The sequence below is a fragment of the Stegodyphus dumicola genome, chromosome 6 (genome assembly GCF_044657685.1).
Source record: "Stegodyphus dumicola isolate Sdum_Otavi_A_Nest chromosome 6, ASM4465768v1".
Taxonomy (NCBI): Eukaryota; Metazoa; Arthropoda; class Arachnida; order Araneae; family Eresidae; genus Stegodyphus; species Stegodyphus dumicola.
Window position 1 is genome coordinate 193,350,086 of NC_140773.1, and position 20,578 is coordinate 193,370,663.

Consider the following 20,578-nt stretch of genomic DNA (forward strand, 5'->3'; position numbering starts at 1 on the left):
CCTTTTTTTTTTTTTTTTTTTACTTAGGTTATTCGAATGTATACGCCAGACATTTATTTGTTGAACTGTAGTTATAATTTGGAACGTGGTGCTAGAGCCGTTGGAGCCGAACCGAACGTCAGTTTGTTTAGAATTATAGAGTTTGATTACGCCAAAGCAGGTGAATTTGGAAAACACCAAAATCGGTCATGCATCCAACTCGTTATCGAGGCTTGAACTCCGGATGAACTACCAGTGTTCGGCGGCTCGCTTGCTAGAACTGCGTTAGGCTCTTTGAATGTAGCAAAGCCACGAGGGTTACCTTCTTAAGATGGCAGGCCTTCGTGGAGTCATTTTCTGAAGGCTTAGATTAGGTTATTATGGCAAAGCACAGTAGGATGCCTTCATGTTGAACTTTCTTAGAGAAATTGACAACCCATACACGTTACACATACAGAAAATTATGAAAACGTCCCTGCAGCCGGCCCGTTAGCCTTTATTCGAATCCAGGTCGAAACTACCAGTGTTCAGCGATTTAATTCCTCTACCGCGGGAGGGCCTAATTGCTGAAGGGAACTGGCTTGTATTCATGTTACACACGGTGAAAACAAACAATGCAACCAGCTGATTCGTCTGGCATCGAACCCAAACCAGTTCGAACTTCCAGTATTCAGTAGTTTTAACCACTCGGCCACTGGTGGCGTGTGGTAGGAGCCACAGATAATGTACTGAGTAGCAAAAATCCCTAATAGTGGCCCTGGTTACTAGTAGGATTGTAAGTATATTGGTAATCATCCAATCTACAGCAAGGAAATTTCGGAGCTTAATTGTAAAGTCAAATGCGACACTCCGATAAACGTGGTATATGTTCTGTAATATCTTTGCGTGTTATATACATAGTTTTTTTTTTTTTTTTTCTTTCAAAGTTAGACAAGTTTACACAAACAATATAGGTCGAAAAGGGAGCTGGTCTGCGCCCGGTGAGCCTGTCGGCAGCGTCGCAAAGCGTAATTTGACTAACGAAAAGATCATGCTTTGGATCTGGTGATCTGGATAGTCACTTGTGTTGAAAAATAAATTTATTTCAACAACATAGGCCAAAAATTTAGTTGATCTGCGCCCGTGAGTCCGTCGGCAGCATCGTAAAGCGTAATTTGACTAACAAAAAGATCATTCTTTTGTATTTGGTGGGATTGCCGTGGTATTAATCACAAATAGTATATGGAAAAAGGTAAAACCCTTGACAGTAAAGGATACAACGAGATGCTAGTGCATGTTGACGCTGCTATCAAGGAAAAGAGTCGAATTGAGTTCCGGCGCAGAAAGGTAACGTTCCATCAAGATAATACCATACGTGTCTGCATTCACCGGCTAGCCTCTGTACGGACTCGAAAGGGATCTTTCACCACATCCACGATATAACCCCGACATCGCACGTTCGGACTTTCAGCTACATCTTGCTGGTCCTATCTTCACTTCTGCACAAGACGTCCGAAATGAGGTTGACCTGTGTTTGGACTCGGGCCACCAAGTTTCCGAGCCGAAGGTTTTGAAAAACTACCAAAAAATTGGCAGAAAAGCATAGATTTTTGGTAGTGATTACTATCCGCACTAAAGGTACTGACTGCTTTTTTTTCATAACTTTATGAAGAACGTTCGTGCTTAAAATTTTCGTTACAACCATTAAATTCTGTAATTTATGAATTCCTTCCCACTTCTCATGTATTTATCAACTGTTCTTTATGAACCTGATATTCCTACAATTATCAGCTGTACTTTATAAATCTGATATGTAGAAACGCAATTTGATTTTATGCATTTCAGTATCAAGTGAAATCTTTAAACTAATCGTTCATTATAACACTTTATGTTGTTTTCATTCAAAGCTGAACTCAGATAATGTGCCGAGGTTGAACTACCAGTAATAGGCGACTTTAGCGCTCGCCCGCTAGAATTTAGAGAGGAACTGAGTGCTAGAATTGGGTTAGGCTCTTTGAATATAGCAAAGCCACGAGGTGGCAGATAGCAGATGCTTTCGTGGAGGAAGTTTCTGAAGGCTTAGTTTAGTTTATAGCAAAGCTCCCCATACACGTTACACACGGGGAAGATTATGAAAACGCCCATGTAGCCAGCCCGTTCGCCTTGATTCGAACCCAGGTCGGAACTACCAGTGTTCAGCGATTTAACCGCTCGGCCGCGGGTGAGCCTAATTGCTGAAGGAAACTGGGTCGTATTCATGTTGCACAACAGGAAAACAAACCATGCAGCCAGCTGGTTCGCCTGGGATCGAACCGAAACCAGGTCGAACTTCCAGTAATCAATATTCTTAACCACTCAGCCACTGGCGGCGCGTGGCAGAAGTAAGAGCCACAGATATTGTAGTGAGCAGCAAAAACCTCTAATACTGGCTCTGGTTACTAGTAGAATTATATATTGGTAATAATCCAATCTACAGCAATGAAATTTCGGAGCATAATTGTGAAGTTAAATACGACACTCCGATAAACGTGATAAGGATGAAAAATTTTTTAAAAAAGGAAACTTACTATGCAAATACATGTATTCATTAGTAAACATTTTATAAAATTTATTCTTAATTTAGCGTTTATGAATTCTCAGAGAATTATCTCATCGAATTATTTTTTTCTCCTCTGGTAATCCAATATAATTGATTAAATTTATGTGCTGTTAATATCTTTGCCTGTTATGTACATAGTTTTTTTTTTTTTTTTTTTTTTTTTTTTTTTTTTTTCCGTTCAAAGTTAGATAAAACTGAACGTACGTTACACTGAAATTACTTTGTCTAGAAAGTAAGCGCTTGAGTAGAAACAGATGTTGGGTTTTATTTTTAGAAGACATGAGATCGCTTTCTGTAAAGTAATGTTATAAAATTTTGAATTTGAAATAATCGTACTTCGTTTTTAGTAGCGCAGAATGATAAAGATTTAATGAGAATATAGCAAAGCATCTTTTTAGAGACGCTGTTATAATTTTGCTATTTTATTTTTTTATGGTAGGTCAAGGAAAAAGGCAGGCTGCTAAATACGGTAACAGCACATTACTCTGTTTCATATATAGCGAATCCGCTCTGAAATGAGGCACGAAGCGGTAAAGTAGCTGAACACCAGTATTTCGGTCCGAGTTTCGAATCCCGCGAAGGGACTGGTTGCGCTTTCGTGGTTTTACCCTGTGTAACGAACGTGTCTAGGAGTCAATTTCCCTTAGAAAGTCTTCCACGAAGGCATCCTTTCCCTTAGGCAGATAGATCGTACCGGTGTTTATTTTATCAACAGTACTGGTTATTTTTAAAAATGATCATCCTAGAAAGGTGATTGCCAAAAAGTATTCACTTCGCATATTTATACGTTATGCATGAATATACTCTTTTTAGTCAATCTAATATATATAAATTACTAATGCTTTAAAAAAATTCAATTTTCAATATTCTGTTTCCTATTTGTTCCTGTTCAATGAAACAGATTCATACACAGCAAATCCAAATGCATCGCTACAGGAAGATGATAAACCAGCACAGTACGTAATTACAGTTACATCCGGAAAAGAGTAGATATACATATAAATACATAATATATATATACGGTATACAACGATATACAATATATATATATATTATCGTTTTTTAGGATGTATCTATAATATGTATCATTTTACTTTATTAAAATATAATATTCAATTTTGTAATTTAGGAATTTCTTCTCTCTTATCATGTATTATCAGCTTGTACTTTATAAACCTGATACCCCTTCAATTATCAGCTGTATTTTATAAACCTGAAACATAGAAACGCAATTTGATTTTATGCATTTCAGTATCAAGTGAAATATTAAAACTGATTGTTCATTATAACACTTTATGTATTCATTCAAAGCGGATCTCAGATAATGTGCCGCAAATTATTTCCACACTAAGTTTTTTGTGCAAATAATACGTCCTGCTAGTGTTTTTGTAATAAAATGCATGTTATTAATTGATTTCGAATTTTCGTTGCATCTTGATATTGCTGCCAAAAGATATTCAATCAACAATAGTATCTTTTACTACGTTTATGTGTGTGGATACATAGACCATTTCTCCGTGTACTAGAAAAATTTGATAATGATTTATCCACTTTTGAAGTAAAAAAAATAATAGTTAGGAGTGTTATACGATTTTATAATACAAGTAAAAAATATATATAAAGCTCTGGAAAGTGCTAACACATATTTATGGAATATTATGGATGGTAATTTATGAAATATTATGGATGGATGAGTAAATGGAATATTATGTGCGTGCTATATATGTATACACATATCATCAAGTATAAAATCATTTATATATAATTTTTATGTCGCGATGAAATTTGTTTTCTTCCGCAAAATAACGGCAAATTATGAAACATTACGCAACATTGAAAAGCGTGATGAACAAATTTTGCGAAAAGAAATAGCGACTGCTGCACGTATCTCACAGATATCTTTCATTCAACACAAAGGTGAAAAAGTTCTATTCCTGTTCAAAACATACCCTGCAGTCTGAGTCACAGACGGAAGAAATGACAGCAGGTCTTTTGTTCAACTGAGGGGATGTGTTTTATGGCTTACAAGTACAGAGGCCAAACAAGTACAGAGGAAGGAAGCGTCGTTGCCATAGTAACCAGGCTGTAGGTAGTCTTACAGATTTGAGTCTTTATCGCTCAACGTTCGTAGCGCCATCTGTTATTAAAAATCGACATGAGAAAGGGGTATTAAACGCTCTTAAGTGAAAATAGGTCAATGTGTACATGGATACCGAGTTTGTACAATTTTTTGTCTTAGCTTTGTGTAGCGGCACCACTACACAAGCCAAAATAACATGTTAAAGAATTGCACAAACTCGGTATCTATGTACCTCCAGAAATCACCAATTTTCGCCAAGGGGTACCCGTAAATATATTTTTACCAGATTTTCTAAAAAAACAGTCAAAAATATAAATCTAAAAGCAATAAAACAATCTTCAATCTTTCTGTGTTTTTGAAATTCCTGTGTACATAGGAATTATTTATTTGCTAAAAAATCATATTAAAGTATGTATTAAAAGCAATTCATATTGAATGATTTATAGGAATAATACTTCTACACCAAAATCTCGTATACAAATATTTCAGTGTTTTTACTGAACTGGCAGTAATGATTCGTTTTAATTTCATTAGTAACAAATTCATTAATGTTGTTGTTTTTGTACTAGCAAGTATTGACAAATGTCTGAATTCAAAATCTCAAAATTGGGCAATTTTTTTTTAATGAGTGTTGTACAAGTACTGTTACGTTTGATGAAGTTCTGGAATTTCTGAAGTATCCATAATCTTGAGAAATTATTATTATCATATGTATCTAATACAATTTTTATATGAAAAGTCAGAATTATTATGCATATAATATGAATATGAGACATTTTACTGTATAAATCGACTATGCTGGCATACTTTAATTTTGTTTACTGTTGATCATAATTATAAAAGAAATGTTATACTCTTAAAACCATAAAATTAATGTCAGAACATGTTTTTCTTTTTTTTTTTTTTTTTTTTTTCTTCTTGGATGTTTTTTAAACTTTTGAGTAAGGCAAGATTTAAATTGAATTAGTCTATTAATTTTTTTGTATAATTTACATAGATATTATTGAAGTTCAAATATACAACTTGAAGTAGGGGTAAAACAATGTATTCTTTGTAATAAGCATATTTATTTTTAAAATCATATTTCATGTTTTGATTGCTTATTATATACTGCTTTGTATACTGCATTTTATAATGAATGATTTTCATATCATGTAGATCCTCATGATCTCTTTGCTCTGCTTTTTCAATTGCAAATTCTCTCAGAACGGCACCAAAATGTTTTCCAATTGATTTATTTGGTAACAACTGGTTTTGTTGCTAAGTGACACTAAGTGTACTTGGTAGCTCATGTGCGTGTAAAAAATAGTATAAGAAATGAAGAAATTTTGATTTCATACATTTTAGCCATCCAGTATGTATATAAATATGTTATTTTGCATTTAATTAATTATGCTTTACCAATCTCCATATTCAATTGCAGCACTTCAAGTTAAATATGAGAAATGTATATATTTGACCATTTGATATATAACCAGTATATTTTGGATGGGGAATAATTAATATTTTAAAGCCTGTAGTGTATGTACTCAGATGTTTTGTTATACATTTTGATTGTCCATATTATCAAATAAAAAATAAAATCATACTATTACCAGTACTATCAGAAATCTCTCAAATGATTTGAGGGGATTTTTCTTTTAATTATTAACAACTTTTGATAACTTTATGTTAAAAACAATAATTTTCTGAGAATATTCTTTGAAATACCAAAGTATTATTTAAAATTTAAAATAATAAAGAACAGAAATAATGAAATATTGACTTATTATTAATTATTTTTTAGGGTGAAATTGAAGGTACAATGCTCTACCAAAGGCTTCTATTGCAAGCCAAGAATTCTTATTTATCCTCCCTAAAAAAAGATTCAAATGGAAATATGAATCCTGGGCTAAGGGTTCGAAGACTGCTTGAAACTTTAAGTATCAATTATGAGGAAATGAAAGAGGCTGAAAACTGGCTCAGACCTCCTGATGGTAATATCACGCAGACTTAAAATCACAATTTTCAAATAATCACATGCACATCTTAAAATGCCATGCTTTTCATATTTGCAGTTAATCGCCTGATAAATTTAAAATTTTAAAATTTTGATAAATTTTAGAGAATATCTGATTTCAAAGAGAGAAGAATAATAATATGTTTTATAGCCTTATAAATAAATATATGTATGTATAATATCCAATAGATTAAAAAAAAACTGAATTCCATAAATTGAGAAATTAAATGATCCCAATACCTGCTTTTCCTCATATATGAATATGAAAGATGTTTGAAAAGAGAAAAACAAGCTTTATTTCCTTAAATATTGATAATAGATCTGTATTTTCAGCTACCGACTTTCTGCTAGTTATGTAAAGAATTTATGGAGAATAGTTTCAGTACTGGGTTGGGAGGATTGAGTGAACATAAAATCTAACAGTTTCAGTGCTGGGTTGTCAGGATTGACCATTGATTGTCATAAAATATAATTTTATATATTGTTCATGTGCCACTCTACTCTGGAGTCAGTTGCTATACTATTGGACACAGATTCAAATCCTATGGAAGGCATGGGTGTTTGTAAGCGTATAGTGTCTTTTTGGCATGGAAGCATTTAAAATAGTGTTGAGCCAAAAGTCCTCTTCAGAGATTGGTGATAGGGAAAAATTAGATTTTATTACTTATTATCAACTTTCGGATTGTTCTCTTGTGGTTTTCTGCATCAAAATTGTAACAGAACTGCTCTTTCCCATGGGTGTAAAATCAATTATCTCCTGCAGTGCATCCTGGGCAATATTCTCAATGAGACAGCTCAATGACTGATGGGTTCTGCTTTTCCCAATAAATGATTAAGTAGCAAAGTGCTTCGCTGATAGAGAAAAAAGTTGTTTATGTAGAACAATATTCTAAAATAATAAAGCATTAGTATATTATTATATCAGCAGGTGCAAAAAGCTCCATGACTTTATAAAAAGTGTAAGAAAAAAATAAATTATTGTGGTCTGTAACCTGTTATTGCATATTACTGATAATAAATAGTTTTGAAATTTGGACCAAATCAAGGGAGCAGCTGTATAACTGAAGTTGTTTAGACTTTTACTGGTTATTTATTGGATATTATAGCACTCCTCACTGTGTTAGGTGCTACCCTTATGAACAGGCTATTCAATGATGCATATATTCGTAAATTTTGTCTATAAAGGTATAGAAGTTCCTGTATCTAAATTATTATAATGAACAACTTACTTATAATTACAATTTTTATTATAAAAAGCATGTTTTTATATTTACTGAGCCCCAATTCTACCCCTTGTTGAAATTTTTTCTCTTTTTTTTTTTTTTTTTTTTTTCTCCCTAGAAACTCATAATTTCAATTTTAAAAATTGTTTTTTTAACTGTATTTGGTGTTTTAGATTTTTCTCTATTTTAGAATTTTTAATGAAAATGTTTTGAGTTTTTTTTTTTTTTTTTTTTTTTTTTTTTTTTTTTGCTTTGTTACGGAAATTCGAGGAAATAAGTTTAAATGAAATGCAGCCAAAAAATATGTATAATTTAATATGCCATACAAGGAAGTCTTGTGATGACCACTTCAGATTTTTTATGTCAAGTGACCAATCATGATTTGTGTGACACAAAGATAAACAACAACAAGAACAAAAAAAATGCAGATATTTTGATTTTTCTTAGCAAACTTTAGAACTTTCAGTTTTGATTAAAATATGATCTCTGTAGCTCTTAAAGAGGATTTTTCATCCTGAATAGTTAAAACTGAAGCACCTTGCTTATTTGTAGAGTAATCATTTATTTTAGAATACATATAAGATGTCTTTTGATAATTTTAATGCAAACTTTTGTTTTGGAATGGCATCTCAATTACATTAGAATTATTAGAATGCACTAACTGTTACTGATGCCTCTTGCCATTCGACATCTTTTTTTAAAAGAACATCAGTAATTAAGTAACATCAAATTTTTGTTCATCACTTCTTTTTCTAGTGAATTCTGAAGTTAAATTCTTGGGTATTAACTTCAATAAAATACGAGAGGAAAAAATGTCAGTGAGAATCACTAGTAGCGTTTAAAGAATTTAGATTTCTTATTTGTATTTCTCTGTCATCATAAAGCTTCCTCAATGCTGCTTTCTTTCCGGAACTTTTTATGCGTCCTTAATTCAGCAATTAACCCTCTCACTGTACATCTCGCGATTTCCACAGGCAATGTAGAAGTAGCGAAATTTTGGGATGAATTTTTGCCGTCTATTTAACTGTGCAACCCACTCTTTCCCCGTTCAAGGTTTCCTTTCAGCTTTTCTGTGATATTTAATTGTTTATTTAGATGTGAGCTAACAGATGGCTTTATTTGTCCACATTTCTTCCAAATATACAAGAATACGTATTGTAGCTTTTTGCATGCTTTTTTCAGAGCTCAAAGATGTCTGGCAGGAAGCGTTTCGCAAGTGATATAACCTATATTCCTGACGATATTTCCGACACTGATAGTAGTTCTGACTCTGATTTCAAGTATATTGAAGATAGTTATAGTGAAACTGATGAGAATTTCTCGTATTCCTCTGCAGATAGTGATGAATCTGAAAATTCAGTTTCTATTGAAAACGTTCGACAGTGGTGCAAAATTGATATATATGTTTTGATTGATTGAAAAAATTGATATATATAATATATAGTATATATGTTTTACATGTTTTACCTTGGTATTTTATAAAATAAATCATAATTTAACCAATATTAATTTTCAAAAATTTCCTTTTATATCATTATTCTTCAATTTCAGTATTCTGACAACCTTTTTCTATGATCTAATTCTGTATTGAAAAAAAACTCTTTTATAAAAAATTTTTGTATATTTTAACTCTAAAATATATGTAGATTTGAAATATGTAATAAAAAAAGCAATTTTTTAACCTATTTTGATAAAAAAAAAAACTATGCAGTGAGAGGGTTAATGTGCATATGCATTAATTACGAGGTTATCTCTGCCAGAACAATATTTTAGTATTTCAACAGCCTCTGTATGGTTTTCACTAGTAAATGATAATCCAGTAATAGCTTTAAAAGCTAAGCTTCCCAAAAGCAGTTTTAAATAATGAAACTTATCAACCGAGATGAGACTTGTTTTAGTGTACAGAATTGCTAAACTAGTTTGAGAATTCAAGCCAAAAACAAAGATCACTGTAATACATAGCAGTCTTAAATTTTGGCAATTTAAAATATTCATTTTAGAAGTTTTCAATTTTGAAAATATATTTTCATGACTAGAATTTTTATATTCAATTTTACATGTGTTTTTCTTATTTTATTTCTGAATTATACTTTTGAAACTTATAATTCTTTCCTAAAATTCCTGTGCAAAAATTACTTCCATTCCTAACTATGAGCTTTTCAATCTCAGAAGCATATTGTTTCATCAAGTTCGATTTTTCAAGTAGCATTTCGAAAAATTCTTTTACTTTTTCATCTGTCAATTCACCCTCTTCTAAGAGTGTAGATTCTAGACCGAACTTACTGATGAATTTAGTAGTTAAACTACATGTCACCATATGCATTTTCTTAGCCTTATACGTAGCCTCTATTTTAACATTAAATTTTATCAGTAAATAATAAATTTTGTATTCAACAATTCAGTTCTATTCAAAACTGGAAAAAAAATTACTAAGGGCTTACCTTGAATTATTTCCCATTTAAAATACAATCTTTGGAGTTTAAAAGAATTTGATTTTTTCAGCCATAGTCCAAGTCTACTAATCACATTTGGTATTCTCAAAAAAAAAAAAAAAAAAAAAAAAAAGGGGGGGATGGTGGGTTGTAGCGTATTGAACTTTTATGTATGTTTGACTCCATGTGATGACCGTGCTATTCTTCTATTCCACCTTTATTTACATATTTACTGTTCTTCTGCTACCTGGCAGATATATACTCTTACAAGTTTTCTGCCACCAAGCAAATGCATTTCATTATATTATTAGACATCTACTTCTAATACCATGAGCAGTGAGATGCCTGAGATTCTGGAATGTCTGCTCCCTTCAAGTTCTAAATGCAGCTAAACTACTTTTATGTATTACTCCTTTGGTACTTGCGCCACCAAACCACCACAAATCCTTTGACTTAACAATAATTGCAAGTATACTTGCCAAAGTGTTCATATTGGGACTTTATTTGTTGCAAGATATATGGGAGGGTTTTTTTTTTTTTTTTTTTTTTTTTTTTTTTTTGTATTTTAATATCATATTTTATTTCATATTAAATATATTTGTTTTTATTGCTTAAAGATGACAGCTGGATGGAAATCACACCCGAAGCATTAGATTCTATATTAGAAAAAATGTCACAAAAACCGAATGAAGCAAATGTCACCAAGGTTATAACAGATGGACTTAAGTCATTTGTTCACCATCGATCTGATATTGAAGGCATTGAAGTTTCTGAAAGCAGTCAAAAAAGTAAAAAGCAGAAGATAAATTTTGATCCTGATGCCTTTGCTGATGCAATGAACACAATTCTTGGTAAGCTGAATTTTTCTCCTTTGTAGTTTCATCATATTATTTTATTCATTTTGAATTTTTGTTTGTTTAAATTGTTAATTTACAAAATTATCAGTTTTCACTTTATTAAATAATTTTAATTTAAGTAACTTAATGTATGTATATTTACATGCATTTTCCTTTCTTCTTTAAGTTTAATATTGTACTATTACCTGTGTGTGTTTGTAGGTAGGTAATAGCACAATATATATATATGCACATATAGGGTGATTATATTTAAAGTTACCCTATTTAGACCTATGTGGAACTCGTTTTGGTAGATCTGTTTTGTTGAAACTTTGTATATATGTTATGGAAAAACTTGAAGTGGGGTAAATCCTAGGTTTCACCAAAGTGGCTTGGTTTTGATATGATTCCATTTTGGCCTTTTACCAATGCCTTCCGGTAAAAGCCCAAAACAAAGGATTACTTATGATAGAATTTTCAATTTACAGATATAATGTGTCCCCAAAAGGTTAAAATACACTTATGATAGAATAACCCCAAAAGGTTAAAATACACTTATGATAGAATAACCCCGAAAGGTTAAAATACACTTCATAGTACACTTTTACAATTAAAAAATTGTTAATATGAATTGTAAAAGTGGTCAAAATGAGGTATGATTTAAGATTATATCGATGAAACTGTCTTACAAATTTTTTCCAAAGAATTACAAGAAATAAAAATAAAAAATTGCATTATACCATTTCACAAATAAGATCCCATGTGAAAAAGCTGAACAAATGCACAGTTCTCTCGATAACTACTGAGAGATTTCTATGATTTTGGCAATAATTAAAAAATTTAAATTGATGCTCAGGGGGAAAAAATAAGAATTATGAAATTCGAAAAATAAGAGAAATGTAATTTATGTTTTTCTTTAATGCTACTACTTTAATACTTCTTACTACCTGTTACAATAAGATTGACTGTTATGGCATTTTGAATTACGAAGTAGATCAGCTGATTTACACAAACACATCTTCATAGTACACTTTAAACATTAGCATTTTCAGTCCTTGTCCCCAACTAAAGAAAGTTTTTTTACTACCTCGCATAAGCTTATTTTTTCTGTACCAACTTCTTCGATGTTAAAAAAATTTTCTTTACAAAAGTTAGTCTCGTGTACAACAATTTTTATTTACCAAACTTAGTACTGAGAACTTAAAACTCATCATCTTTAATATGTGTAATAACAGCTATTACTGACTTTAAATCCATTTTCAATATATCAGTATCAGGTGCTTTAGTAGATGGTATCATCATCTTCCTTGCCACCTTCTCAAGTTCTTCTTTAGCTCTCTTGAAATTTTATCACATTTTGAACTTTGTTGATAATCACATCCATGCCATCCAGACAGTATAGTGATTAGGGGAGTCTGACTGTAATATCGAAGGGCCCAGATTCAAATCCCGGAGAAGGCATGAATGTAAAATTGTCTGTCCCTTCATAGGATTGTAGTAGTGGCTACCTGTTAGGTTCCTCCACAATATAATGGCCACCACTTCTGGCCTTAGGAGTGGCCAATGCCGTTATAGGCAAGTGCCCACCCATTGGGGGGAGGAAAATCATGCCCATTGTGTCAGAGTATATATCTGGTTCTCCCCCTCCCAATTTGAATTTCAATATCTACTTCCACCATTATGCATGATTCTTTTTCACATGTATTATTATTATCTTGTGATTCTAAATCAACTGTTGATTCGATATTAGTGCCTTCCTCTTCTGTATTAACCATGCATTTATTATTAATATTTATAATACTTTCAAAGTCCTCTTCTGTGGCCATGTTACAAGTTAAATTACATGTCAAAACTGAGTTAGCAAGTCCCATCTTCATTGGGCAACCAAACATAGCTTCGTAAAATAAACATCAAACATCTGATACCCTTATGATATGCATTGTTTTTCATTGCTTTAACAAATTTTAATCCTTCTGACCAGTTTTCTGTTTTATTTATTTCCATCCATATTGCCAATTTATTCTCAATATCTTCGTTCACCAGAACCTTGTGATTGACTGTGTCTTCGTTTACTGTGAGCTGTTTTTATATGATTCCACATAAACATTCTCTATTCTGACAATGGGAGGGAATTTGGCTGCAAAATTCCCTCCCATTGTCAGAATGGAGAATGTTCAGGGCTTTAAAGGTTGTAAAAATATCCAGAAAGTAATATGCTACTTCATCAGCTGTTTTCTTATATAAACTTCAGAGTAGGATGAATTATTATTCTTGATCCACTTAATGAATTTCATATCACAATCAGGATTGGACTGCATATCTATTAGGTCATCTTGGCATCGAGAATTCATTTCACTATGCACAATTGGTTTGGCACTTTTGCTCAGTTTTTGTTTTTTCTGACATAGTTCACATAGTCTTACATACATAATGATAGATTCAACTGTTACATTCTTGTATCTGCGATTCAGTTCTTTAATCATATAGATTCTTCCACTATGGCTAATTGTGATATAAACATCATGTATGACATAGAAGACTTCCATCAATTGTAACATAAGAGTACTTTCTGCTTGTTCTGCAGATAGTGGTACTGTAACATTGTCCTCTTCTGTATTTATTATTTTAGATTTAGTATTTAGGATATCATAGCCATTCAACCTTCTATAATGCACTGATTTAGCAAATTTTGTTAGCCTTATGGCCATTGATGTTGATAGCCTTGGAACATTTTGAGGTCAAGTGATTCGCATTTTACCCTAGGCAGAGCAGTCAATTCTTATAACTATTGCATATGGGGTACTGCAAGTCCTAATGCACTGCCTCTGCATCTTGATTACATTACTGTAAGATGTTTTTTTGCTGCTGATTTCTTTCTTGTCCCCTCTGTCTTTGAGGAAAACATTCCTCAAGGTCCTCAAAGGTGTTCCATTATTGGTACCAGTTACTGCAAATTTCTTCAGCAGCGAGTCATTCCTGCCTTACAAGAATGGGAATGTTTAGAGAAAATTGTCCTCATGCAAGATGGTGCACCACCTCGCATTGCCAGTGAAACACTGCTAACCATTTAAAGCACTGCTTCTTTCCCACTTTGGAAATGATCGGGTAATTTCAAGAAGTTTTCTGACTGCCTTGCCTCCTTGTTCTCTATGCTTGAATCCCTGTTACTTCTGTGTTGAGATTTCTGAAAGATTATGTCTTTGATGGTAGCATATAGGCTGTTCCTGATTTGAAAGCTAGCATAACACGTCATATTGCTACTGCTGATCGAACACTGTATAACACTTTGAATGTGTGATTGACGGAAGTGGAATGCACATTGACAAATGTGTGATTAAATAAAGTTTTCCCCCCTTTTTCATCACACGTTCCCTTTTTACCTGGTAGTCAAAATTTGAACTATAATTTTTTAGTGTAGTTTTCTTTTCCTCGTGGTGTATATAATCTACATAACAAGCTTCAATGAAATAGGCGTACCAGAATGGACTCTATGTAGGTTTAATAGGGTAATTTTAATTATAACCCCCCTGTATAAATACATGTAAGAAAAATAAAGTATATGTATAAGATTAAATTAGCAACGTAAATTTTCTTTCTGTATTCTAAAAATAGTAACTTCTATTTGCACTGCGTCATTTTGAGACTAATCGATGTCATTTGACATTTGTCATTTTTTTTAAAAGTCAGTTCACCAAATTACAAGGGCTTGTGGATTGCAAATATCCAAAAACATTGTTCATAAGAGATTCAAGGAATCTGGTTGTATGATTCAAGTAAAAATGGCTCGATCATTACTGTTCTCAAAGCTTCACAAACTAATGAGATTGCAGTGGGCCAGTAACCACATAGTATTTTCAGCAGTGAAAAAAAAAAAAAAAAAGAGAGAGAGAGAGAGGAATCTAGATGGTCTTTGACAGATATTCATATTACTTGCATGACTTATGAAAAGAGTTATTTCAGTGGGAACAGTGGAGGTGGTTTTGTTATGGCGTAGGCAGCTTTTCGTTTCAATGGGCACGTGGGTTTCACCTTTCTAGATGGTCGGCAAAATTTGTTTAAATACATAAAAGCGTTAAGAAACCATCTTATGCCATTTGCAAAAAACACTGGAGGACAGAATTGGGTATACCAGCATGATAATGCCCCTATTCATACCTCTAATGTTACAAAAAATTACTTAAACATGGAAAGTATCACTGTTCTTCAGTGGCCACCAGTGAGCCTCGATTTTAATCTGATTGAGAATGTGTGTATAATGCTGGTATTATGTCTCTAAGTCTCTAAAAGAATGGAAGGCAGTTTTCTTCCGTGAATGTTTTAAAAGCAAACATTGAGAGTGCATAGTACAATGTGGTACTAGAGAGTGCATAGTACACTTTTATTTAGAAGTTTTCTATGAAGGTATTGTCTTCAAAGATATCCCATGACTGTTTTATCAAAGGTAAAAAATATTCCATGGATCTTTTCGCTTTTATGATAACACAAACAAATACATCAGTGCTGATTGACCACCATTGAATAAAATGTATCATTATAATCTCTTACAACACTTTTCTTATTCAAAAAAAGTTTTGTTAGTAAAAATTACTACAGTAAATTCTTTTAAAATGAGCTCTCTTAAGCCAAATGCATGGTTAATAGGAACAAAATTTCAGGGTCAGCAGTGATGTATATGGACTTATAAGAAATTTAATTGGTTAACATAAATTTCAGTTAGCACGAATTGTGAACTATTTTTTATTTAGTCCATTGCATTGTTAGATTTTTATAGTTTAACGTCAACTTTCAAAGTTTTTCATATTTTTTTCCTGTTGTTTCTTTGATAGGGCTGTGTTATGAAATTTTCTATCTTGTTTAATTGAAAATCTTGCAAAGACAGTGTATTCTTTAAAACATAGCCCATCATGAATAACAGTTCTCGACAATCATGATCATTGCATCAGTGATGTGTTAAGGCATATTAAGTCGTTAAAAGGGTTAACAGCTAGAGTTACATACTCGTAGCAATGTACGTAAAATCAGGGTCCTGGTAGAATTTGTACTTATTTTGTGAAAAAAAATTCATAATGATTTAAATTCCATTTATACCATATGGATATATTTTTCCTAATGCATGCCCACATATTGGAATTAAGGGTGCATACAGTTGCATATAAAAGTAGTATATTGAATGATATAGTTGAAAATGTATGTATAATGTTATATAAAGAAGTAAAAATGCATTTCAGACTTTCGAATACCTGGTTCTGATGATGAAAAATCAAGTTCATCTATGAGTGGATATTCAGATGATGATGATGATGATATTTCGCTTGATGAGCAAAAGCAGGGTAAAATATGTATTCTGTGTTTAATGTGTGTATGTTTCTCTTTCTTCTAATGAATTTTACTTGTGTATAATGTTTAACACTTCGAGTATTTATTTTCAGTAAGCAAGAACAATATCTCTGGTGAATGTGGAAAAGTATTGAATAAAATGAAAGCTTACATGGACCAGATGGATAAGGAATTATCAAAAACTGATGTTGGGCTAAGTTTTGAAAGATTACCACCTGCACCTGCAAAAAATGTTCAAGTTGAGGTAGTTTATATATTTATTTAAAATTATCTATACTGTTAAAATCTGTGTAAAGTGTCAAAAGGTTTTCTTTCCTGGTTTGGCAACAAAAAAAATTATTTACAAATTGGTTGTTGTTTGGAAGGAATGAACTGATTTCACTCATATTGAAATGTTTTTACATATACTTTTCAGGGGCACATAGAATTTATAAATTTTCCTTTAACTGCAGCCTTCTCATCTGGCGGGATTGCGGGCTAGTATTTTTTAATATGAGATATTAATATTAAAAATAGACATCGTAAAGTTGAATATTTATCCATCACATATGGTACATGTTGATTGACATTTAGGTAACAAAAAAAGTTGTTTATGATTGAGAATAATAACTATTAAAGTTTTCATTTATTGACGTCCATTAGTTAAATGCCTAATTTCCTTTCATCTTTAGTTTAATCTGAAACATTCACTTGGGTCAGCGGAATATTAAATTTTGAATGTAATTTCATCCTGTTCATATACAGTATTTATATTTAAAACAGTCATCTTATCAGATTTAGTTTTCATCAAATGTAATCACATTTTTCATAACTTATATGGGCTCTTTCTTAGCTTTATCAAATTTTTAGCATTTTTTATAGATTTTTTAACTTAATTTCATCAAATTTAGCTGTTACATTTTCATGCTTAGTTCAAAATATAGTCTATAACTATTTCAGAAGGGAGAGAGAAATCAGTGTTATAATTAATTGTTGTAAATTTATTATAATTTTGAAATTAAACAATTAAAAAGAATCAGCAAATTACATTGGGATTTTTTGCTTATTTTATGCTAATTTTTTACTTTCAAATAGTAACATTTTAGTCAATTTTATTGCAATCTAGAGATAGGCAAAAACAATTATTCTGTTAAAACAATTATCCTGATAATGGTTATTCCATTATTTTGAATGTGACAGAGCATGTGAATATTATCTTCCGAAGAGAAAGACGCCCAGGAAACTGACTTGCATTCATATTATGCATAGAAAAAAATTTGAATATCAGCAATGCCTTTGAATATCAGCCTGGGCTCTACGCTTCTTCATCTAGTGTAGAGCCCAGGATAAACTACCTGTATTGTACAGTCTTTAACCTCTCACTCACTGCTAGGGCATGTTATGGTATTAGATTCGAACTGTTCACTTACTGAATTGAATTGGTTCTATTTTATGGCTCACCACTTGCTAACAATAAATACCTTGAAGCATAAGATCGGGAATAGGGACTGAATCAAAAATGGTCTGTGAGGATGAAGCAAAGAGCAGAAATAATCGAATGAGCAGTGAGATTGGGAGAATCAACTCATTCAAGCCACTAACTCCTTGGACTGATTTCTTTTAACTTAAGGTTTGTGATTCCCTAAAACTTTCTACATAAAACCAATAAAATTCTAGAGCAAAAATTATTCAAAACGTTGGGAAATGATAAAAATTAGATTTTTTAACATGAGACTATAAACTTTTTTCTTTCCTAAAAATAGAAATTAGCATGCTTCTAACAAGAGCTCTCGATGGTGCTAAAAATCTACAAGCTAACACTTATTTTGGATGAATCAGCTGTCACTCACTCAGTGAAATGAATCAGTTTGCAAGCAAATGCAGCATTTCTTTTGTAATCTCAAGATTAAATTATGCAGTTTTTGATTGCCATGATTTGCTTATTCAGCTGAAAAGTGAAATATCAATGGATTTTTTCTGTGAAAGAATGCTATATAAAATTAAGGCATAAAAAAAGGGCTCCTCCTTTTTTTTTTTTTTTTTTCCCCTCAATTTTATTAAGCATCATTTTCTTAGCGCTTAATCAATATATAAGTCAATGGCAAAATCACAAAAATTCTAAAAGCAGCATAGCAGCATATACACTGCTGGCCACCCAAATTGCAACACTAAGAAAGACAAGAGATATCACAACAAAATTTATTTAGTAGATAACATGTTGACCAAGTATCAAATGATTAAATTTATAGAATTCTGTGAAGTGTGGTTCCTTCCAGATTCAGTAGCCAGAGTAGCCGCCATTGTTGGAGATCACCGCTGCCACATGCCTCGGCATTGATTCAAACAGACTTTGGATGTGTTCTTGGAGTACAGCAGACCAAGCAGCTTCCACACGTTGCCAAAGTTGATCTGGTGTGGCAGCTTGGAATGTAATCTGGGTCAATCGTTCAGCAACCATGGACCACATGTTTTCGATCGGCGTAAGATCCGGAAAGCGAGCCGGCCAGGGAAGCAATTCAATCTGGCGATTGACGAAGAACCCTTGGACAATGCTTGCCACGTGTGGTCGCGCATTATCCTGTTGAAATATGGCTGTGGGCAAGCCCTAAAGGTAAGGAAGGACAACTGGCTCCAACACCTCGGAGATGTAGCGCTGGCTGTTTAAAGTACCGGCAATGCGTATTAGAGGAGTGTGAGAGGGATATCCAATACCGCCCCATACCATAATACCCGCTACAGGACCAGTGTGGCAGTGCATAACGCAGCTGTTCAGCATCCTCTCTCCATGGTGTCTCTAGACTAGAATCCAATCATCATGGTGTTGTAGACAGACAAATCACTCATCAGTAAAGACAATTTCATTCCACTCTGCAGTGCACATCCTTCTTTCATCGCACCATTGGCAGCGGAGACATCTGTGGTTCTGCGTCAAGGGTGGACGTCTTGCGGGCAGATCACTCTGCTGTAAACGGCCTCGAATGGTACGCGCAGACACTGGATGATGCATTACAGACTGAATGTGCTGTGCTATGGTTCGTGATGTGACTGAGCGATCCGTCGCTGCCATGCGCACAATATTCCTGTCCACGTGAAGTGGTGCACTGAGGTAGATGCGATCGAACACGTCGGTCCGTATTACCTTCCTGCATCCAATGGTCACATATCCACATTACAGTTGTTTGGTTTCATCCAACACGACTAGCAATTTATCTGAAAGATAATCCACACTCTCGGTAGGCCATTATCCTTCCTCTTTCGAACTTGGATACTTGATCAAACAATGATCGCTGTTTACTATGAGGCATAATTGATCCCCCCCCCCTTTTTTTTTTTTTTTGAAAAATTGCATGAAAAACACAATTGGCGAACTTGAAGTCATCGAAAACTCCAAGCCTTAAATAGCACTTTGAAGTGGTGCCATAGGTGCACATGATGTGCTTCCGCACTGAAATTCTAATTATTTTCATATCTCACCTCTACTAATGCATGTTGTAAATTTCATGTTATTTGCATGCTTCCTTCAGGGTGTTGCGGTGGCCAGCAGTATATTTAAAATTCCCAATGCAGTGTTAAGTGCTGTCATACACTTTTATATTTTTTCAGTCTCTTTTCTGTTCATCAAATCAATGTTCAGTGTTCTTAGTAAGATGACTTACAAAACTTTTTTTGGTTTTTTTATTATTAATATTTTGTATGGTAACTTTATTTATTAAATATCATATTCTTCCCACCTATGCCACATAAAATTCAATTCAGCAGCAGAATCGCAAAATATTTAAAAACAGCGTATCTCTAGAATGTTGGGCAGACTGTCTTGCATGTTGAAGATAAAAGTATTTTATTCTATACAGTGATGCCACTGCTTGCTTTCAAATGATTGAGTTTATTAATCAAAATATGAAGTAAGTAATAATAAGTAAATTCATTGATGGCTCTAGATACACTTATTTTTTCAGAGTGTGAGAAATATACATACATTCATGCAGATTCTTCATTATTTAGTTCTTTTAAAAATAACATAAGGTGATAATATTCGGTAACAACAATTTGAAAAGTTATTTGCCATTAATAGTGAACTGATGCAAAATCATATTTTGAGGCTAATAGCCCCTTTTGTTTAACAATAATATTCATG

The 20,578-nt window shown here is 32.8% G+C and overlaps 1 protein-coding gene across 1 annotated transcript in view; it reads left to right on the top strand.

Moving 5' to 3' along the window:
- ecd (ecdysoneless cell cycle regulator) overlaps nt 1-20,578 on the top strand; it is a 105,495-nt gene that overhangs the window by 78,005 nt on the left and 6,912 nt on the right. Inside the window, exons 9-12 of the mRNA XM_085819299.1 lie at nt 6,424-6,613; nt 10,909-11,142; nt 16,356-16,457; nt 16,557-16,708. Of these exons, the coding sequence (XP_085675425.1) occupies nt 6,424-6,613; nt 10,909-11,142; nt 16,356-16,457; nt 16,557-16,708 (678 nt within the window). The remainder of the gene's footprint in view (nt 1-6,423; nt 6,614-10,908; nt 11,143-16,355; nt 16,458-16,556; nt 16,709-20,578) is intronic.